This window comes from Taurulus bubalis (assembly GCF_910589615.1).
Source record: "Taurulus bubalis genome assembly, chromosome: 9".
NCBI lineage: Eukaryota > Metazoa > Chordata > Actinopteri > Perciformes > Cottidae > Taurulus > Taurulus bubalis.
Window position 1 is genome coordinate 19,950,647 of NC_136597.1, and position 23,658 is coordinate 19,974,304.

The window sequence follows — 23,658 nt, forward strand, 5'->3', positions numbered from 1 at the left end:
AGACAACTTTCTTCACCCTGGCGCAGAAGTGGTACAAAGTCATTCAATGTCTCTCGGCTAATGCTGCTGGCGTCTCTTTGGGACCTACAGGCAAACTGCGCACTACGGTTGCTCAGATTGGGATATTGGGAGTTGTAGTTCACTGGAGTCTCGCGTGACATTCCTGTGATCAGGGGGTTGACTTCTACAGAACTACATTTCCTCCGAGTGACGTCATACTCGTGTTCTACCAATGAACATAAAGTTCATTATTTATTTTTTCTCCTACGCGACCGTAGCTAACGTGCATACCAAACTATTTATAAATGTGTGATTCATTCTTTTGTGAGGAGAATACATTATGAAATAACCAATTCGACTGCATTTTATGAATTAAACTTAACTTTGGGAAATTAATTTGTCAAATTTCTTTTTGATGAAAGTATGAACAGTTATTGGTACTTTGCAGTTTATAGGACTGAATTAGCAATCATCTTATAAAAAGGTATAGTATGTAGTGGTCTGTCGCCATAGCATCACCAGAGTCGTTCTTAAATCTAACATTATATAATGCAAAAAGAATATTCCTGAAAAGATGTAATATGCCAGATTGTGGTTTTATCCCCCAAACATGGAATGACAATTAAAGTAACATGTTCACTCTTACAAACAACATAAAAATAACAAGTAAAGAGAAGGAAAATCATTTGGTTTCTTTTTTTTATGTCTCAAACACATTTTATACGAAATTGAATGTGCCATTGAATATTTACAACACTATCATTTAAGGAAATAAATATTGCACACTAAAATGTAAAAGGAGCATGTCACTGTAAAAGGTACAAAGTAATAGATGATCTGGAAAACAGTATGTACTTGGAGTTTCATCTTCGTGTCAACGCTGAAGACAATCCCCAGATTCAGAAAATCAAACATTGATGTTTGTAAGCTCTTATACATACAGTATTTCAGCATTGTAGTACCGCAGTATTTTTACACTTAATGATAATACAAAAATGCAATAAACAATGACCCTTGTGACTAATGCAATTAGAAATCATGAAAGCTTTAGTACATTCTGTAGTCAGCTTACAGCTAAATTGGTCCACTGGTTCTTTGTAGTTTATGAGATGCCAGTCAAAAGTTTTTAAATACCTATATTTGAGACTTTCTGGTTAAATTTCAAGCATTGTAACAGTAAATTCAGATTAAATTCTCTACATCTAGAAAATATTAATAAAAGAGTGATTGAGAAATGGTTGTGACTTTTTTGTATTAAAGATGGCCTAAACCCAGATGTCCTTTGCCCCTAAAAAGTGTACAAAACAACACAAACACCAAGACAAACAGAACATTATGGGCTTCACACATAATTGTGTTAATTGAAAGGGAGTCACAAGCATTTCTCTGTTTACTTTATACCTTTTCTCTACTTCAGAAGTATTTACAATTACACTGATGAGATGTAACCACAAATGTTTCAGTAACTGTTAAAAAAAACATGACTGGCGGTGTAGAGTACATACATATTTCAACAAAATGTAGCACGAACAGTTTACCAAGCCAACACGTGGAGGGTTGCAGATTCCTGTTGACATTGCACGCCATTTGACAACCATAAGCAAAACTCCACTGGCAGCTATTGTTTCTGCCTGCAGTTGTGTTTGGAGAACCACAATGGCAAAACCTATACAAAAGAAAGGCAAAACTGTCCAAAATAACAGGATGGAAGTAGTAAACTAGTGGTGAACTGACACATTGAGTGTGGTTGTTTTATTTTTCCAAACTCTACAATTCCACTAAGACAGAAGGTGCTTAAAAAAATACTGACAAAAATACTCCCCATCAGCTTATTTCAACAACAAGTGAAAACTACTACAATCATGTTCAAGTCCACAAGCACGCACAGGAAATAGTTTGAAAAAAACAATTATTTAAATTGAGACCTACGCTAAGTAAACGGAGTGTCACTGTTCAAACCATTCTGTGCCTGAATGTCAGATATCAATGTCAGTGCTCAAATTTCACAGCATTTGAACCAAGTGGCTTGTTACCCAATACAACAGTATTGTATGCCGTTAAGGCAATCTTGAACCAGAAGTCATTTTTACATTGCATCCTAAGATGCAGTACAATCTGTGTAAGTGGTTACCATATTTCCTCTGCGCTGCGTCACTGTTCTACAGTGTTGTTTTGGTGCACCGTGAAACCGGTTGTCAGTCTGTTTGGTGTGTCTATCGAAGGTAAACATCCTCTCTATGTCGTCATACATGTCATCAAAGACACCTGCTCCGAAACCTCCTTGCACGTGCCTCTTATGTCTGCTGTGGGGCTCCTTGTGGGAACTGGAGTGTTCATTAAAGTGTCTTTGGTGACGTGCATGTCTGTTCTGGCTGGAGATGTCAAAGTCTTTGAAAATGTCATTAAAGTTGAAGCTGAAAGGTTGGTGGGCAGCCTGTTGATGTCTGCCTTGCGCCTCCCCAGGGAAGTGTGCAGAGGTGTCACCATACTGGTCATATTCTCTTCTTTTGGTTTCATCCGATAACGTTTCATAAGCTGCAAAAAGAAAGACACAATTCAGTCACGGCTCGAGACAAAGTCATGTGACAATTAGTGACAATGGCCTAACTAAGGATATGACAAGTGTAATATCTGGTAACGGGCAAGCTCAGATATATGCATCTTCCAGAATTCTTTAATTGAAATCGAGGCATGCTGAACAATACTCTCACCTCCACACTGGACAAAACATTGCACTAGAAATAAGAATGTTATTCCAGTGTGTCCGGAAACAATTACATATTTCACACCCAAGTGAGAAAGAAAGAATAGTTTCGCTACCTTCAGCAATTTCTCTGAACCTCACTTCAGCGTCCGGGCTCTTGTTCTTATCGGGGTGCTGTTTCATTGCGAGCTTGTGGAAAGCTTTTTTAATCTGTCGCTCGGTAGCATCTTTAGGCACTCCCAGGATATCATAGTAGTCCTTCTTGGCGAGTATCAGCTCTGCTATCACGAGGATGCACACTGCAAACGTGACGGCGGACTGCGCGCTTGCCATGGCGCCGGTGTCCCCTGCATTTAAAAGAGAGAAAATTACCAGTTATTATCAGTAAATTAAAGTAAAAGGTGTTGCATGCAAATGAAGCAAAAGGAGAGATAATCAGTGTTGACACATCTGGAGAACAACTCGGGCACTCGGTTAATAGCTACGTTCATCATCGTAGCTAGATGACTTAACCATATTAACTTCAGCAACAACAAATAATATGCTTCCCAGATTAGATTAACGATCTCATGAAAGCAAATCCTAACGATATATTTGACTGTTCCACAGCCATCAAACGTCACTCCTAATGTTAGCTGATGTTGCTACTAGGAAGGTAACTGACCAGGTAACGTTCTTCACCTTTTATTTATACCGTCTCACCTTTTAGAGGGTGTGCACAAGTCAGTTTAGCTTTCTGCCAATTAAACATTTTCCCACTCGACGCTCAACATGATGATGGAGTTCAGTTTTTACCCACGGTGGTTGTTATCGGGAGGCAGCGGTCAGAAGCTGCATCATGGTGTGAACAACACGTCCATGTCTTCTTCGATCCTTTACTGAATCAGAGTAACGATTCGTTATCAGCTGGTTAGTCTGCCCCCTGTCGGCCAATGCAGCTAATGCCCCCCTCAACTGTCCGAAAGTGACCTTGATGCTGTTGGTGAGTGTTTACAGCAACTAAGTACTGTTTTTAATGAATAGTATTACGAACTGCAACTACTACCGACTACGTCTGAACATTATACTATACATGCAGTGGTATTATAGAGTTTGGGCATATATAAACACCACATGACTTTGTCACATTTGTCACCACATTTCAAAAAGGTCTGAGTAGCGCTCCATTTGGTTTTACGCGTATCCCGCGTTATACGTAGAAGAGCGGGGTCTCACATTTTTATATTTGATCCTGACTCCACCTCCCTCAAGGCCTACCGGGAGGACTCCGGCGTATTCTCAGAAACTGAACCCATTGATACAGTGAAGAACTCCCTCAACCAATCATCACACTCCATTTAAGGGGCCAAGTGATAGCCAGCCAATTGCAGAGCACAGCGAGTGTCACGTGGTCATTGTTTTTCATTTGACTGGCGTCGCTTGTCATTCTGGATTTTGTGTCAGGTCGACTGATCGTGTGTTGCCATAACTTACGTTGTGATACTTTAGTGTTAACGTTAAAGAAGGTTGGGGTCTCAATGAGAGTATACAAGGATTTCTGGCTTGTATGATACGGTGACATAAAAAGGTATGGTCTGTTATGGTTTGTGTTGTGTTTATGAATGCTCTTGAGTTAACGTTAGCTCGCTGCGACAGTGGAGCTAACAGCTAACGGTAGTTGCTGATGTTGAAGCATGTTATGGTGAGTAACGTTAGATATTAGAACAGCAGTTAGTAGCGTTAGAATACATTTTTAGGAGCAGTATTACTAGTTTTATTGCAGGTCATGACATGTTGTTTATCATTTTCCTTCTCACTTCTTTTCTCTTTCATTTATTCATAACCCCTTTTTTTATTATTGTTTATCACCAGGTTAATGAAAAGGGAGAGCATAGACCCCAATCTTGATGTGGATGTCACAACCTCTCGAGACCTGGAAGAATGAGTCATAAATGGGCTCCAAAAACCTGGGTCAAATTAAGCAGAGTATTTCATTCGTGGCACACTCATGCCTGCAAGTCGGCAGCATCACTTCCCTTGTCTGGTACCTCTCACTGCAGGGTCCATGTACAACAACCCTATTGCTACAAAGTTGGTTATCTCAGCTGGAGGCACATCCACCATCTTCGGATCACCGGGCGAAAGGGATGGATCTGGAAGGCTAACCAGGTTAGACAAAGGCTTGGACTCCACACCAGCACCGTGTACTTGAACACTTCAGCCTCGCGGTGGTCTGCTGGTCTGAGCCAACAAATGTCGCGTGTCAAGAACACGCTGGACACAGTTTCTAAAGCTGTGAGTGGGACGCATACGGAACTTCTCTCCAAAATCGCCAAACTCAAGCCGAATGCATTAAAAGGTTGGAAAAAGGCTGAGGTGAGTGTCGAGTCCGCCCCAAAAGCGGAGGAGAGTGCAGTCACACCTACTCCTGCTGCTCCCCCTTCTACATCTACTCCACCTACACCTATATGTAACTCCTCTTCCGCCAGTCCTTCTAATCCTACGTCTGCTGCTACATTGGATGCAAATGCCACTACCGCCACACATTCTCACAAGCCTACCCAAGCGACTGTCGCTGCCACAATTGTGACTGTGGGTGAACGTAAGGAGAAAAGGCTGAGACGCGTTGTTCCCGCTGTCAAAGCCACTTCTGCCAGGAAGCAAGAGGAGATTAAACCTTTGCCGAGTGATGCTGAGAGCAAGAGCACAACTTCCGAACAAACTACAGCACTTTTCCATCCCAGCCCCTTTCCAGTTAGCCTGGATGAGACTTACAACTATCTGGCCCATCACATCAACTCCTACTTTGGCAGCAGTACAAACAACAAGAAAGTGGACAATGTTTACTCTTCCTCTGCTTCCTCTCAGGGTCAACAAACTAGTGACCTCATGCCAGTACCTGGTAAAACAGTCTCTGCTGCTCCAGTTACCCCATATTCCACGAAGAAGGGTTTAGGACACTACTTGTCCTACTCGGCTCCCACTGTGCAAGCCTTCGTAGGAAGCTACATTGCTCCCCTGGCTATAAGGTTTAGGACCGCAGAGAACAAAAGTGCTAAAGTGGAGAAAAAGAATACCGAGGATGCACCAGTCAAACGGATTGAGGCCACAATCATTAAGGAGCAGACGACTGCAGAGGATAAGGCCAACAAACTGCTACTTCAAAGAGAGAAGGTATGTCTATGTTAAAGTGAAACATAATTCCAACATTAAATAGTTCCGAGTATCTGAGATATATATTTATTGTAGCAGGCGGCCAGCTGTCCAGACATTGACCAGAGCTCTCGCTACTCTATATGTCTCAGGGTAGTATAACGTGCTGCCCGAGTTCTCAGAATCTATTTTCAAAATAACCCCCTTAGTTAGAGGGCCACAAAAGGTTTGTACCTTCTCGGCCAAGCCTGTTGATGCTTTGATGTTGTGAAGATTAACACAACAGTAAATGTCAAAGCAGGATTTAAGTATTTGAAATGGGAACTAGTATGTTTTGTTTGAAATAGCAGACCACTGCTTGCCTTTGGCTGATTTACAGTAGGTCAATCATTGATGTGATATACTGGTGGGTTTTGGTCCAGTTCATGTTATTACACTTGACCCAAAGAGCAGACATGAAATGCATGAGTTACCTTTTGAAATGGAAATATAAATAAAGGCCTCTAGTGCAATTGTATTAGCTGAAGCAGATTTTTTCTTCAGACTAACCTTTTTAAATGAGCCGTAATAAACTGGAACTCACTGGTTGCACTTTGTTTCTTCTTCGTTTGTCTCCAGATCATTGCCAGGGTGAGTGTGGACAATCGAACTCGGGGTCTGGTTCAGGCTCTCCACCGGGCATCAGATGTAAGGGTCTACATCAACAGGGTGGAGGACCTCAGCTACCATCTCCTGGAGTTTCCAGAAACCAGTGGCGTTGCAGTCAAGGTGAGCAAGGAATGTGTCCGCTGCTGAGCATGTCAAAAGCAGCAACTCTTATGTTTGGCACTAGCTCATGCTCTTTCATATAATTTTTTTGTTTAACCTTTTATTAAATCAGATTATAAAAAATAAAAAAAAGTCTGAGAAGGTAGCAAAATGTTTAGTTTTTTTCTTTGACAAATGCACGATAGTTTGAGAGACAAAAAGGCAACAAAACATGACAAAATTGTAATGCGTTGTTGGAAGAGCAGGACCGTAATAAATAGACTACTTTTTCTAGACTCAGCTCGCACAGGGGGTGGCCACTTGAAGCCCAGTCAATTATCTGGCTTATGAACATAAGTATTTTGTACTTGTGATGCTTGTAAATGTGCAAACTCAATACCAACTTACTCGAGGTGGAAGAAACCTGAGACGATGACAGTATTTACAGCAGCATGTCTTTACGCATACATAATCCTGTTTTGTTTGGCATGTATTCTTAAACGGCCGTAGCGTGTATATAATGTAAATAATGTCCTTCTGCTTGGGTTTGGGAATTTTCCCATGTCAATCAAATGTCAGTTTGTCAGCTGTGGCAACAGGTTGCATGTTGCTCTCTGTTTTAATGTCAGCGCTTGGCAACTGCCGTACATGCGGACAACATGCTGCAGCATTTATTTATGTCGCTGCCTTGTCTGTGATGGCCTTGGGAACTTATTCAGAATCGGAACCATTTATTTGCTAGGTATGTTACACATACGGGTGGTGCATACATTAGACACAGTGTAATAGAAACATTCAATTTATAATAGAATATAAAATAAAGTGCACAGATAACAGTACTGTAAACAAGTGTACTGTATGTGTGTGTTAAAGTGTAATGTATGTTAATGTTACAGTGACGTGTATTTAAATTCAATGCTAACCTTTCAAACCATTTGCTAGTGTTGGGAATGTTAATCCTCTATGACTGGCTGTGTTTTTCATTTCCACACCTGAGTGCAGCAGTGTGTTTTTTTAAATGTGTTCATCAGGAGCAGGTCATCCCTTGCCTGCTGCGTCTGAAACAGGCCAGTGACCCAGGCCTGAAGGCAGCAGTTAGAGAAGCCCTGACTCTGGTGGGCTACCATAAACCTGTGAAAGGCCGGGGCATACGGATCCTGACCATAGATGGAGGAGGGCTAAGGTACAAGTTCAGCTTTATTCTTTTTTTGTAAGATATGTGTCGCTGATTTCAAATATTTTCCAAATTGCATTTATTGAAGTCAAGGCCATATTTTGAAAAGCCATTCACTGCTTCTATTTGCAGTTTCAATCAAGTAACTGTCCTCCTGAGAAACATTCAGTTAAATGGATAAGGATGTATTTCCTTATTTGTCTTCGTCATGATAGTGGAAAAGCTTGTGTGCGGTGGTTGTCATCCTTTTCATTTCGAAGTCTTTGTGTATGTCTCTGTCTGACTTTGTACTTTCAGAGGACTTGTTGCACTTCAGACGTTACACAAGCTGGAAGCCCTGACTGGAAAACCCATTTACAAACTGTTTGATTATATTTGTGGTGTCAGCACAGGTGCGTTGTCCTACTGCCCTACTTCTCTGTATGTGTCTGGATTATTTGAGCAGAGTGCAACATTGCATGTGTGACCGCAACATTGCATGTGTGACCACAACATTGCATGTGTGACTGGCAGCTCTGATCACATTGTTGCTCTGCTCTTGTTTTTACCTTATTTCACCACCAACACCACTGTGCTTGGTACTCTGGTTAGACCACAGCAAAACTGTTTAAAATTGTTAAATAGATCATAAAATTATATTTGTCATGACATTGCATTGCCTCATTTGGTTTTAGGAAACAGGTGAATTCTTATTGTCTTTCCCTGTATGCAAAATCACCACAAGGGGATGCTGTGGATCATTCGTTAAAACTGTCTTCTCCACCTGCCGCTTGGTTGTTTTTCATTTCACAGCAGATTGCAAACAATATTTGCAGAGCACTGTGGCTGTTAATCATCACCAGAAGTTTATGTTTGTCCCCAGTTCCTATCAGTTCTCTCAGTCTTAATCCCCAGCAGTTGGAAGCACTTCATTTCCACATTTAGTGAATGTTTTCAGAGCATAATGTAATCCGTTTGCTCCATCGAATGTTGCTCACACGTTTAAAACCCATCTGGGCCACATCTGGCGCGGTGGATCACCCACATTATTCAGTTACACCCCATCTCTGCCCTCGTAGCACTGCTGAGGATTGGTTATCCTGTCGGGGATCTTTAATCCCGGAGAGAAAGCAGTTGAAGTATTTGCTTGTAGTGTAATAGCCGTGATCATTTCATGCACTACCTATAAATGGATCATCAGAGGGAAATGTTTGTCTTAACAAATAATCCTTCCGGTAATTAGTGCCACATCAACTTCAGGCCTTGAGACTGAGAGTAACGGCAACAAGCTGTACATTCCCTGTTTGCATGTTTTAATTCCCTGTTTTATTACCTTGTTGCGTTCCCAAAGGAGTGGCAGAATCTCTCGTACTTCCTGTTTACAAAAGCATGCTGTTCTGCGTTTCATTCATCGGTCCTTCTCAGTCACTTTCCCTCTGACTGTTGGCTCGTATTTTTTCCTCAGGTGCTATCTTGGGGTTCATGCTAGGCGTGTTCCAAATCCCACTGGACGAGTGTGATGATCTTTACCGGAAGTTGGGTTCAGATGTTTTCAAGCAGAACGTCATTGTTGGCACTGTCAAGATGGGCTGGAACCATGCTTTCTATGACAGCGAAGCCTGGGAGAACATCCTCAAGTCAGTTCCTTCATCATTTATGTAGTGGTGCTCGTGCTTCGTTAATTTGGATGTTAAAATGACTTGGAAGTGGAGAAACGGGAAGTAAAAGTAAATGCACAGTGATTTGGAAGTATTTAACTAAAATGATCAAAGGTGCGCTTTATTTTCGGGGGATAATGCATTTAAACTGCAGATTACTTGTATAGTCTGTACTGCATTGCCATGCAACAATAATGTATTATGAGTAACCATAAAAGCAGACATGGTGTTCACTGTGATGGATTACTAGCTCAAGCAAGGGCCACCCAATCTGTAAAACAGTGGCTGGTTGAAAAAATTGTAAAATTATATTCTAGAATTTAAAAAGCATCACTGCATGCTTAAATATTGTCGGCGCTCATGTTGAGTATTCATAGATTGCCTAAAAAACCCTCAAGAGCAGTAGAAGTCCTTTTGAAAATAGTTATGGCAATCACACAATGGTTTCAAATCCCATTAACTGATATGCAGGAGGAGTTTGTGAAGCTTGCAGAAAGAAATCTGTATCTAGTCAAGCTGCTATCAAAAATTCACAATGCCAAAGAAAAATAACATTACCCTATCTTCCCTTCCACAGAGAGAAAATGGGCTCTCAGCTTCTGGTGGAAACTTCAAGAAACCCTGAATGCCCCAAGGTAAGCTTTAGAAGATGGCCTCATACATTCTTCACTTGTGCTCTGTTCTGGCACTGTCCATTTGAGCCTTTGGCCCACCTTGATGGGACATTGTGGATGAAGAGGTATCCAGGAATTCATATGTCAGCAGACTTCTGCGAGGCCCACAGTACAGAGACGATATTAAATGAATCTGTCAGCATGTCGATCTTGATGTGACGCTTGCATTTTCTGTTTGTAAAAATGCTGCCTCATGCTGGAAAAGTCGGGTTGTATTTCATTTCTTCTAACTGTAGGTGGCAGCGGTGAGCACCATCGTGAACCGCGGCACTCTCAAGGCTTATGTGTTCAGGAACTACAACCTGCTGCCCGGGGTGCGCTCCCCCTACCTGGGGGGTTCCCAGCACCAGCTCTGGCAGGCCATCCGCGCCACATCAGCAGCCCCTGGTTATTTCCAGGAATTCACGTTGGGAGATGATCTCCACCAGGTCAGTAACAGGGTGGTGGGAAGGGGATGATTAAATCATACATATTATCTCCTGAGTTACAGAAGAGGAACATGATCGGGCTTCATGGCAGTGGATTTAAACTCTACATCTAGATTTTAAGCTTTTCGCTGATGCTTTAATCGTGGACGATTGTCATGAGCACTGTTGCATAAGCTTAAATTCCAAGAGAACATGTGGCAGAGTGACAGCCCATCATGAATATTTAATGTTTTCTTTTAGGATTTTTTTCTTTGGCAGCCTTCAGAGCTGATGGGTCAGGCTTTTTTATTTAGCTTTTTTCAAGCGGTCAATCCAAGACATGCATAAACTGCATGTACACATTTAAGGGTCAATGCAACATCCGTTAGTTGGATTTTGCTCTGATTTTGTAACTTTATTGAACCATTTTGTGTGAACTAGCTTATTTTCTTTGCACATTTACTTTAAATTCCTTGACTCAAAGTCAATTTCTGTCAATTCCTTTGTTTCTTGTTTTGAAATTGTCAAAAACTGAAGTTTATTGAATCTAATCCATACACAAAATAGGTGTATGTGGGATATGTCTTTTTTATGATTATTTAACGCTCGTCTCACACTTTTATACACAGTTGGATTCGATTTTTAGTAGTAGTCAAGTCACAAAAGTAACCCTGGTGTGCATACTGTACACAATCTTCTTAGGCTGCCCTCAAGCCAGATAGAAGGTCATTTTTTTCCAGTCCAATTTAATATAACTTGGTCAGGGTCTATCAAACCCACACAAACAAAACACACAATTTCCTCTCTCAAAGCGTTCTCTTCTATAACATTTTATCACTCTAAACTGTTTGGCTTTGATAATAGAAAATAATAAATAAAATAATACTCAGTCCTCAGTCTACCACCGTGTACACAGCTTCAAGTGAAATATTGTGATTTTGCTCGTTCATTGTACTTTTTTTTTTTTTTTTTTTAAGGTTTATTTTTTTTACTCGTGCTCTCTGTCACACTCTGCTTCACATTAGCACCATTTATTTACGCAGCCAGGGACAATTTAACCGCAAGCCTCTGCTCCAATAATCCAGTGCTTACTGTTGGGTTGCTGGATTTAAATGCATGTACAGTCAGTGTTGACGGTGGAGAGTGAAGGATTTGGAGGAGCCTAATGAGAAAAATCCTCCTCACAGCAAGTGTGGGAGGGGAAGGAGAGGAACTGCATTTCCTTCTTGTCTATGTTTATTTCCACTCGGTTGCATCTTTGCAGGAGAGTGAGTCGCAGTGAGACACACACTTAAATCCATCCCCACTAAACAGGTATGCATTAGCCATCCGTGACGTTACAAACCGTTTTACTAATCGATACGTATGGCGACTCTGTTTGCCTTCACCTTTTCAGGAAGGGCTTAGTCAGTAACAACAAACCACATGAGTAGAGAGGCATAGTAGAATCGTAAAAAACAATTTGATTTTGTTTAAAACCGAAGGTGAACAAAATACTATTTTTTGAAAAAATTTTTTAAAGCAAATGGGAAAACATAGATGCAAGTCATGATGCGTCACTTCTGTTTGAGTATTCAGTCGACGTAGCCAGCGTTTCACCCGTCACATCCAGATTTCAATACCTCCTTGAATTCACATTGAAAACACAGGTGGGGCGGTAAAGACAGGAGAACTCACCGTAGACACGGCACACGTGATTGAGCATGTGTTTGCTTCAAAGGCAATATCCCGCGTCGCCGCGCTCCCACACTCTTAATTGGAAGCTGTGTTCGTTGTGTAGGTGACTGGAGAAGTTCAGGGGCAGAGAATGAAAGAGACTGGTTGATGAAAACCCACCTGTGGTGGGAGATTTCCTCAGCTTGCTGCATACATTAGTCCAATGCAGCGCTTCATTCATCTCGCTCAACTGAATCCCATGTCGGCCTCGTTAAAAATGAAAAGACGTACAATTAAAACAAATGGCAGTTATTCTAAAACTCTTAGTTGCCGGCAGGAAATCTCTTTCTGAGAGGATTTGACAACATCATTAGTTAAATATATTTAATATATGCCATGTGAAAGCTGTTTTTATGTTGTGTTATAATTACATTTCCTCATGGAAAAACTGAATGAATACTAAAAAGAGAGCTTTTGTTCTGGTTTTGCTCTGCTCGTGTTTTTCTCAGACTAGTAAAAATGTAGAAAATATTTTTAAGGAGGTGTTTTTTCCACGACTGGCAATTCCGTTCAGTGTGCTGTTTTGTATTAATGCATACCGTCAAATTTCGGTTATAAAAGGAGGTGGCTCCCTCAAACAAAATTTCCTCTAGTTTAAGTTTAGAAAAGTGTCCATTATGTCTTTATTTGCAGTTTGTGAGAAATTGAATTATTCTTTTCAGGATTCCTCTCCGCTGCAGTTCTTCGGCAATATATTCTGGCTTGAAGATTATGTCTGAGTGTCCGAATCAGCTAAAACTCTATATACTGTGTCCTCGTCCACAACATCCTATGCACTCGGGTTTTAGGATGCCATTTTCACTGATAGAAATAAAACTAGTTTGCAATACAAGCAAAGAGAAGGAAATTCAGTTCAGGTTTTTTTTTGTGCTTAATTTAGAGCACAGGCACTGAAGTAGTAGTATTAGTTATTCCTTACCACCAACTACATCACTGTCATGTCAAATGATTCAACTGGATGCAACAAGTACAACAGATTTTGCAGCTGGAGAACTCGGCTTTCTCGATCAATGTGGCATGCACTGAGGAATTTATTGCTTCTTCTTTATATTTACTCTATTTAATATCAGCTCTGATTGGACATCCACATAAAAATGCCCCTTTTACAAAGACATTTTTAAAGAGTTGTTAAACATGATTGGACAGTGTAATCTAGGATAAAGCGAAGAAGAAAAAAACAGCATTTCTATTGAGTTCCTTCTAATATATATTTTCTAACTGCCGTCAGCTCCATTTACTTTCCACGTGAACCTCGCCAGCTTCAAAATGCCACCCAGCCGTATGGCTTTTTTTTTTGTATTGGCTGCCTTTGCCACTGAAACCAGTCATGAGCATAACATTCTGTCTGTGATGTCAGGATTCCCGAGAGAGAGAGAGTCATCTCGCTCTCTTCCACAGACGCCCACAGAGTTTTCCACTTAATTCAAGCCCTTAACAATCGCCCTTTGATTCGGTGAGAGCAGGACCATCGTGGTGCCATGTGCTGAACGAATGCTGGAATTCTCAAGCAGCGCTTCAAGAAAGTTGGGATTGTTTGTTGATGCTTTTGTGATTTCTGCAAATTGAAATCTGACGGCGCCAGAAATTTAGATTCCGACTGGTAACGGCCGGGGAAATTGTAACTTGGAGCAAGACCTTTTTTGAAGCCGAGCAGCCGTGGTGTTATCAAAGCCTCACAGTTGCTACCAGAGCCGTGGAGAGGACGCCTTAGTGAGGGGGAACAAGGGGGGAAAGGGGGAAAAAATGGAGGCGATGAAGGGAGGGTGGTTCCACATTAAAGCTCTCAGTTATCTCTGCTCTAAAGAAAACAGAAGTAGAAGACTTCAGACGCTTCACAATGGATGCCAGGGCATGCGTGGAATGGCGAGGAGGGTTCAATTTTGTCCGCCTTGTTGCCTCCTGAGGCGATGGGGAGGAATGGGAGCATGTTTTGTACCCACCTCTGCCAGCATTTGATGGGAGGCATGGGATCAGTTGGCCACCACCAGAGTGAGAGCTATTGAGAGACCTAACGTGGCACAATGCTCGGCAGAAAGACTTCACACAGCCTGAAAATGGAGTAGGTCACATCAGCACTTTCATATTTCTTGTTGCTCGTAGATTGAGACATAAATGAGTCTAAAAAGGCATTAAATGTGGCAGCTTTGGCTCAAGAACTCAGGCTGTTATGATTCTGTGTGAGGGGAAAGAGAAGACGGTAGCATGCGGTCTCACATAACTAAGTGACATTCCAAAAGTGCAGTTCAAAAAACCATAACCTTTTGGACCACCTTTTTCTGTTCTTCCTTTTTTTTTTTTTTAAAGGCCACTGGAGGTGGATTTATTGGTCTTAAATTACATGCTCAGCACTGCAGTGCTTCTCAGATGAGGCAGAGGGGAGGAGAGGTGGCGGATTCAGGGAGGCGACAACGAGTATGAATCTGAGCTTTTTAGCCACTTCCTCATCCCCATCGTCTCCTCCTGTGTTAAGCCCCGGGAGCTCGGCCTGGAGGCTGGCGGAGGATGGAGCTCAGACTTTTGAGCCCTTCTGCAGACGGCTTCCTCCTCCCAGACCGTCTCTGGATCTTTTGTCCCTCGAGTATAAACACACACCTATGGATTCTCTCATTATCACTTTACCTTTAGTTTTCTTCCACTGGCTGCTCCTTTTTGTTCCGTTGTCTTCGTATGTTTGCACAAACACTTGATTGCACTGCCCCACTTGGGGGATTAGGCCAGTCCACTGATTATCTTGAGTGACTGCTGTGTGAAAGCCTCCCGAATGTTCCTCTCCGTCCCTAACCACCTTGTCTTCGCACACTTCTCACTGCAGTGGCTCACCGACTCTTTGGAATAAATCACCCCTTTGAACCTCGCTTTGCATTGTATTGGTATGCAAGTGCTCGTGTTCACTCTCCTGTGTACAGCAGGGAAATGAGCTTTAAATTGCTCAGCAGATGACGGACAGAAAAATTATGCCGTCTAATATGAAGTTGTCAAATATATACATAAAGCCTCAAGGGATCCGAGACTGAGTAAATTTGAAAAAGGGTGTTCTGCAGCCATTTATATCACTACAGGAATTGTCACAATGTAATCTGAATGGCCACAGTTGGCAGAGATGATTCATTGTTTCAATTCCGGGTGAACATGTGTGGTCACATGTGCACCGAAATGTGTGGGAAAAGGTAACCGTGAACGGTAGATCTTAATTTTCCTTTCCTGCCTGGGGCAAAGTTAGCACACACAGAGATGGGTCTCTCCTCTATTGACAGCCTCAATGTGACCCGTTGAGGCCCATAAAGGAAGAAGGCAAAGTGGAGAGCTGGTCGGGGTAATTGCATAATAAGGCATGAAGCCCTCTGACTTGACCTTAAGAGCGGTACTCACCCCACTGACCATGTTGTCATTCTCATCCTCGCTGGTGACAATGGTGGCCTTTATGTGGATTGGATGCCATTTAGGCCATTAATTTTACTCCCTGAGCAGATTTATTTTGTTGATTATATAGAAAGTAGCTTTTATGCGCAAAGGGCATTGATTGATTTTTGAAGATTTGTGCTAAGTACCGAGACTACGCAAGAGTTTCTTTTATAGCAGCCTAGTTATCTACTTTATCGATTACATGACCATCTCTGGGAAACAGTCCGGTTATTGTCACAGGCATAATCGGATGTCCTCGACTTATGTAACGCTTCCCTAATGAATCATTTGAAAGAGGGGAGCCTCGTTGGCAGAGCCTCGTGATAAATCATGACGGAGCTCAGTGCCCCTCCGTCCAGCCCCGGTCAAAGAAGCCAAAGAAGTCTTAAAGGCTACAGCTGCTTGCTTGGGACTATGATGTGAATGCTGCACCAGATGTATGTCGAAAGGCTCACCTCATTTGAGATTTGAGCGAGCCCTCTGTGCTCCTCTGTGTTGTGGCTGCTCGTAATGGCCATCGCACAAGACGCCATTGAAGCTTGCCCAGGGGCTAGAGAGGCAGAGAGAGAGATACAGAGGCACACAGGCTGAATGAAGAGGAGGAAGTTTGCTGTCCCAGCTAATGGGAGCTGACATACACTCGGGCGTGAAATGACTTTTACTGATCCTGACGATAGCACCTCTTTCCTATTCAAATCACTCTCCAAGACAGCTTTAACTGGCACAATGAAGATAAGCCTTTTCAAAAGTTAATGACAGTTGAGGCATTTCAAACGGCAAAGCAAGGGACGTATAAATCATGCACGTTTTAATTTTGTATATTTATCACGGCTCATATCGTCTCACTAGTTGTATTTCAGAATACGCTGCAAGAACGGTTTCTTTTTAAAAGCCTCACTTTAATTGGCTATAAGAAGAAGGGAAACATCATCCTGGAGGTGTAGGATCCCTAATTAGTTGAAAAGTGGCTTTATTTAAGGGACGGGGAAATGAGGAGCTGATTTGTGACTCAGCCGTCAGTCCCTGAAGGGCAAAGGCGAGGCCAGAGGCGCTGTGATCCTCTGGAGTATCAACATGCGGGCTCTGCCGGAATCGAGGAACGCTGTCAAAGAAAATTCTTAAGCCTTTCAGGAAGGCATTATTCAAACTCTGAATTTCAAAAATTCTGCTTCCTTTCAGACTGAGGTTAAACCTTGGTCACGTGGTCTTGACTGACAAGGTTGTGCCCTCTGAGGACATTTATACAATGATGCATGGCTCTTTTTCTCCAAGTGAGATTGAGTCATTGTCAGTGTGAACAGCATTACAGCTCTAAATCCACATAAATGGAAGTGACCTTTGCCTTGCGTCATGCTGAGCGTTTGACTGACGGCTTGTTTTTGGCCGTTTTTGTATGCAAAGCTCATTTGCAGTTAGTCCTAAGTAGATCATTGTTTCTAAGTCGACGTCCAAATATGCCCTGGCCTCGGTGAGAGAATGTGGCGGAGAGCCAAGTGTGGATATCTCACTGAAAAGTGGCTTTAAAGCGCCCCGGCTCTATCACCGCAGCTTCAGCATCTGTCAAACTGTTCTCAGTGTAGATTGAGCCCGACGCCATCTTCCTCAAGCACACTTGTTTGTTCATGACGGCTGTGGAGGGAGATGACGGATGCAAATTATCTTCTCAATGATTTGATTCTTCTAAAAAAGTTCTGAGAGACACACACACACACACACAAATACACCCTACCTACTGTCTTCCAGTGGCACCACAAAGCTTCTTCACTGCTAAAAAAGAAAGAGAACTTTTCTTAAAGGCCTCAACTATGTTTTGAATTGCCCAAGCAGGTGCACTGAAATGGAGACAAGTTATAGCATTCAACTCCCAGCTCACAGGAGCATTGTGCAGTTAGCCTCTAATGTTACATGCCGGGGTTCTGTGTGCAAGGCCGGCCACTGTGCTTGTGAAACTTGCCCCCAGCTATCGGCACAAAGAACTCGTGACTGGTCCCAGACCGCTGCCATAATTGCCACCGAGTTCAGAAAATGGAGCCTCTCACAGTGGTGGGAGTGATAAGAAAACTGCTTAGTTGTTTTGTTTCCAGCTGGGTTCTTCTGGTGCTCTCCACAGCACCAGTCCCTCCAAGTCTCCATTAGGAGCAACTCCAATCCAGGCATTTTCTCCCTTTTTTCTGTGTTCATTTCTTGGTCCGCCAGATACCCTACTGGTGCATAATGACGTGCTTTGGACAACCGGCTGCCTCAGCAGTTTTTGTGGGACAGTGAAACCCTCTTTGTGTGACTTCCATCACACCAGTGAGCCAGTGGGACGGGTGCCCTCTCAGTCTCTGGCTCGCACAGGAAATTCTCTTCATAACTAACTATAAGGATTACTTCTTTTGAATCATAGAACATCCCTCTATCAGACAGTGTGACTCTGAGGGATTGGAGTCATTTGCCTTAGAAATGTTTTATATTTTCTTCATTTTTAGCCGCTCAGATTTTAAAATCACAACTATTTTGTCATTCATGGTCCCCAGAGGATGCATCCTAATCATTTTGGTAACCCCCTCAACTTTTCCTTTAGTGCCATCACAAGATTGCCATTCAGTTCTATTTATTGAAATGTCTCAACTCCTATTGGATGCATTGTCATGAAATTTGGTACAGAAATTCGTGGTGCCCAAAAGATGACTCCCTAAGACTTTGGCGATCCCCTGACCTTTCATCTAGCCCCACCAGCAGGTCGAGGTTTTCATTTATTTTGTGACATCTCAACATTAAGGAACTTGGCTCAATATTTGGTCCTGACATTAATGTTCTCCTCAGGATGAATTGTAATGACTTAACCCTTCATCTGGTGCCATCATCAGGTCTATTGTGTAGCTGGGGAAAACATTTTTATCGTTGATTAATCTGTTAATTATTTTCTAGATTAAATAATATGTTTGTCTATAAAATGTCAGACAATTGTGAAAAATGCCTATAATGAATTCCCATTCAAATGTCTTGTTTTGTCTGACCAGATCATTTTGGCATACTTTCTTTAAAGATTATTCAAAATGATGAATTGACTACAGAAGAGTTGCCAAAACATTTTCTGTAATGTTTCAATGCAGCGCAAACTTTTTATAGAGAACTACTTCATTTAAAGCCACAAGTGACTCACAAAGCATATTCTATCATGGGAGCTATCACTTGGTCCAGTCTTCCCCCAGTCAAACTACAATAACCAATTTCCTTTGCAATTCGGTTTTCCTGGTATTTTGACTGATGATGGATTTTCTCAGTCCAGCTCCTCGGATGAAGCAGACCTCTACCTTGAGAAGGCAGCCCTCATACTCCCCATCCCAACGTATGCGGCTACAGATTTGTACAGACATGTTGTTCCGTTGCGACTAGGGATGGGTATCGTTTGAGTTTTTTCCGATACCGGTGCTAAACCGATACTTTTAAAACGATACCGGTGCCTAAACAGTGCCTGAACCGATACTTTTAATTGCCAAGGCAATTTTTTTTCTTCAAATTGAACAATATTATTAACTGTTTAAAGTATACTATATATATAAATAAATAAGTACATACAAAACACACTTCAAACTACAGCTTCAAACCTTTTAACTTCAAACTATAAAAATATATATTTAAAAAAAGAACAGACACCAGTCCAATCAGGTGGCCTGATGGGACCGTGTGCAACAGAACTCAGACACTGTTGGATCCTAAAACTGCTGCTTTACTGGACTACACGTCATCATTAATATCAACTGGAGAGATTTGTTCCATCAAGCCGAGGACGTCGGACGTTCAAAAGCTCGTGCTCGTGTCTCCAGCGATCTCTGTGTGCGCGCACTGTGTGTGTGTGTGTGTGTGTGAGCGCTGGAAGCCCCGCCCCCTCGAGCCCCGCTCTGCATGCAGGCAGACGGAGAGCAGAGCAGCGAGTGTGCTCTGATCCGCGCTATTTTAATAATCGTTTTTAGCGTGCGGGTACCGCGCCACCTTTTTAGTATCTATATACCGTGCAACTTTACAGAGTAGTGTAAAAAAAAAAGTATTTAAATCGGCTCAGGCACCGGAAGGACGCACCGAAATCTGCGTTGCTTTTCGGTCCGGTAGGTACCGGACGTGTTGAAACCCTCGGTTCCCAACCCTAGTTGCGACACGACTGAAATGTGCGGAAAAGATGGGCTGTTCCCTCCCCTCTCGTCCCCAAGGCCCATTGTGCTTGAATCCATGTGACATATGCTGTCACCAACGCGTACCCGCATTAGTATATGCATTGACTCTAAGCAGGCATGAGCTCTCGATCAAACATGCACACACACACACAGTCATAGCCACGTAAACAAGCAGTCGTCCCCGTAGTGAGTCCCTAGACACCTGGAGGCCTGCGGCTCCCACCCCCCAGCCTGGCCTCTTTAATGAGGACTGGCCCCTGTGTGTTTGATCCTGCTGCCAGCCGACAGCCCTGCGGCCCCTCAGCCTCATGCCTATTCAACAATCCCCACAGTCACCCCCCTACTTCTATTGCCCTGGGTAGGCTATGGATCCAAAGCAAAAACACTCCTGGGCTGTTGTTCGATATCAAAGCCAGTCTCCCTGAAACTGTAAGGGAAGAGGGGTGGAGAAAAACAACTATTTAGCTTTATGCTTTGTAGACTTGGAAGCAGCTCTGAAACTGCACATCGATCTGTTCTTTTTGTTTCGTCAGATGTTCTTCAAAAATGTCAACTATTGACTGTTGAAATCCATAAAAAGAGTTTGAGCTTTCAAATGCCAATTAATTGTTTTCGCTGACTGTGGTCTTGGCACAAAGAAACATTCGCAGTGTGTAAATGAGTTTTCTAACACGGCAGCTCTTCTGTTGTGTGCACAGGATGGAGGTCTGCTGATTAACAACCCCACAGCACTGGCGATCCACGAGTGTAAGTGTCTGTGGCCCAACACGCCGCTGGAGTGTGTGGTCTCACTCGGTACGGGCCGCTTTGAGACTGCCGGCAAGAACAGCGCCACCTACACGAGCCTCAAAACCAAACTCACCAACGTCATCAGCAGCGCCACGGACACTGAGGGTGAGTGGCCTTCACTGCAAAAACGTTAAAGCTGCATTCTGGCATTTAGAGTTGGGTCTGTTTCTGAGTTGGAAAGCCGCGTCACCAGCGTAGCTACATGGTTTCTGCCTCCTACGCTATTTCCACAGCGACCCATGTAGATAGGCTGATGCTGTCTGGACACACAAATCTGATCACTCACAAATAACAATTATAATCACTGTAGCAAAAGAAAAGTGTTAGATATGGTTGGTTTGAATAACTGTAAGAGGTCAGGCACTAAAACAAAACAGACAAGACAACGGTCCAATCACTACTCTATATGTCCCAAAAACCACAACACTACGATCCAAACACAGATGAGCTGCATCAACAAAGAAGAAAAATATGAAACTCACCGACGGGGATAAGCCAAACTAATGTTGCATGCCATCTATAAAGGGTTTGCAATGCTGTTATCTTCATGGTAAATGTCAACGCATGAAGGTTAAATTGATACAAACTATCAAAATGTGCCAAGATTTTTGTTTCTGTGTCGTCTGTACGGGAAGGAATTAGGCTTTGATGTCACCAGTGTAGAAAATACTGCACTGCAGGTTGACTGGGCGCGTCCCATTGTGGCTCTCTATGGTGGCAACCTCTTCCGTCTCCCTATCACCTCTGGACATGGGCACCTCTGCTGTGCCTAAATTTGTCTCGGTCCCTTCCCTGTTGCTGCTGCGACAGTGCAGTGGGTGACCCAGATGCTTTTCTGTACTTGTTCTTCCTGTATTTGGGATTAAGCTCTCCCCAGCTATCCGACAGGCTTTGTTATTTAGAAACCGCAGATTAGCAAGATTGTTTATCACATATTTTCTTCCCTCCTGCCTCAGTGCTCACAAGCCTCCTGCTTTGTCTCTGGTATATCGGTAGAGCTCGGCTTGCTGCTGTAGACGGATGAGGCTCATCTAATAGGGTGTTAGATGTAAACGGCTCCCGATGAAACTGGCTTGTTACTCACTAACAAACTCACTCGGTCATGTTTAGCAGGCCACAAATTAGGTTCTTTATAAAATGGAGCTGCAGTTTAGAACTGCTGGCTGGGTCTCCGAGTGCAGAACGCTCTCCTCCTGGCAGGGTGGTCTCCCGGCTAGAGAGAGGTCGAGGCGAAGGTGTGGGCGGAGTTTAACGTTTCGGACACTTAATTATTTTGGCTAAATCCAAACTATCAAAGTATACAGCCTCTAGTTAGTGGAACACAGATGGCTAACACGTATCCATGACAAGATAGCAGTGCTGTTTTGACTGGCTCACAGAGTTTTTAGAAGTGAAGTTGCATTTTGCATATTCTTGCCCTGTTAGTTAGCAGTTGGCTTTTTATTTTATAACTTATGACTGTAAATTTAGATTGTATGGACCCAGTTATAGAGGTGAAATGCGGACCCCTATTTGTTTGGAGCATGTGGTTAGCCACGTTTTACACATTGGACCTTTTTTTTTTTTTTTAACTACATATATTATGTATTCAACAAGAAGGCCTCATCTCAGGAATGTTGTAAATATACTTCCTCTCAGTGTATCACTTCTCAAAATGAGATAATGCATCCAGTACATAACTGGGTATGAAAACAGAAGAACGTCGATAACACTCTCCATATAACCTTTTAAGCAAAATACAGTTTTAGTTCACATCCTCAAAAGCGGCTCGTTCTGATTGAATCCATGTCTGGACTTCTGCGCTGCTGAACTTCTGTGGGAACACAGACGGAAACAATCTCCGTCACCTTTTTGGATCCTTCAGGCATATTTCCTCTGTTATTGCTACTCGCTGCCTGTTTGTATGCATTTGCATGTTGTTGATTTTAAACCTCTCAGACGTAGCATTTGAAAGCAACCGTGAAGGACAAGCCAGACACTTTCACTTGGCATTGCCTCACACTCTCAGCCCTAAAGTGCTTCTACTCCGTAACACATGTAATACTGTCACGACCCTGACAGGCAAGTTTTGAATTCGCACGGCCTTTCTCACTCTTATCATAATATCTGAATGTTTGAACAGACTGAGACTATTTTGAAGCTAATTGTGTGTTTATGATTTCGCTCAGTACGGAAGATGTCGTGTATGATTTTTGTGCGACCTCACACTCTCCTCTCTTCCTGCCTCCAGAGGTTCACGCCATGCTGGACGCCTTCCTCCCTCCCGCCACTTATTACCGCTTCAACCCCTTCATGAACGAAGATGTCTCCATGGACGAGAACCGTCACGAGAAGCTGAACCTGCTGCAGGCTGACGGCCTCCGTTATCTGGAGAGGAACGAGGAGAAGCTGAAGAAGGTCGCTCGCATCCTCACCCGAGAGAAAAGCTCAGTCCAGAGGATGACGGAGTGGGCCAAGCTCAGGGCTGACATGTATAACTTTTAACTCCTCGAAGCTCTAAGTCCAACACAAGCCACCTTTACCTCACTTGGGAACTCTCCCCTTCTTCTAAATTGCCTAGAGTAAGTCCTGTTACCATCATTGGTGTGTCCTAGTTGTGGGTAATGTGTCCAACAAGCCAAACACTACCTTCCTCCACACTTCACACTTTGATTGTGTCCGGCTGTCTTTGTGGCTGGCAGCACTCGACTAGGCACTCTGTTGCATTAAAAGAAAATGTGTCAAATGACATGTAGGTTTGGGAATTCCCTAAATAGGGATTCAGCTAGCCAATGCAGCTTGTATCCTTAAAGGAATAGTTCACCATTTTTAGGAAATAATCTTGTTTGCTTTCTTGTCAAAAGTTAGACGAGAAGAGTTGTGCCACGTAACGACGAGAATGGCATCGATCTTCTCATCTAACTTTTGTCGAGAAAGCAAGTAAAGCTGTTTTCTTAATAGCTTTACTGTTAAGTTCTGCAGTAGCCAGTGACCGACTGTTTTACCAAGTGAGAACTCTTTTTAAGCACGTATTTTACCTTTTGAAGATGTTATGACAGCCAATATATCCTCACAAACTTGTGTTTGTACTTTCACATAAAATGTGTAGATGGGATATATGCGTTATGGAAATGCACTAT

The 23,658-nt window shown here is 42.8% G+C and overlaps 2 protein-coding genes across 2 annotated transcripts; one reads left to right on the forward strand and one right to left on the reverse strand.

The window, feature by feature from the left end:
* Nucleotides 1-721: 721 nt before the first annotated feature.
* Nucleotides 722-3,046, reverse strand: dnajb9a (DnaJ heat shock protein family (Hsp40) member B9a). The gene is made up of 2 exons (XM_079223524.1): nt 2,821-3,046; nt 722-2,535 (listed from the first exon to the last, which is right to left on the reverse strand). The coding sequence occupies exons 1-2, from the start codon at nt 3,035-3,037 to the stop codon at nt 2,099-2,101; spliced, it is 654 nt and encodes a 217-aa protein (XP_079079650.1). The 5' UTR covers nt 3,038-3,046; the 3' UTR covers nt 722-2,098.
* A 1,578-nt stretch (nt 3,047-4,624) lies between these two features.
* Nucleotides 4,625-23,422, forward strand: LOC306741460 (calcium-independent phospholipase A2-gamma-like; the record flags this gene model as incomplete). The annotated part of the gene is made up of 9 exons (XM_079223750.1): nt 4,625-5,857; nt 6,455-6,604; nt 7,615-7,766; nt 8,055-8,149; nt 9,202-9,373; nt 9,972-10,029; nt 10,305-10,496; nt 20,449-20,644; nt 22,770-23,422. The coding sequence occupies 9 exons, from the start codon at nt 4,625-4,627 to the stop codon at nt 23,021-23,023; spliced, it is 2,502 nt and encodes an 833-aa protein (XP_079079876.1). The 3' UTR covers nt 23,024-23,422.
* Between the last annotated feature and the right edge of the window lie 236 nt (nt 23,423-23,658).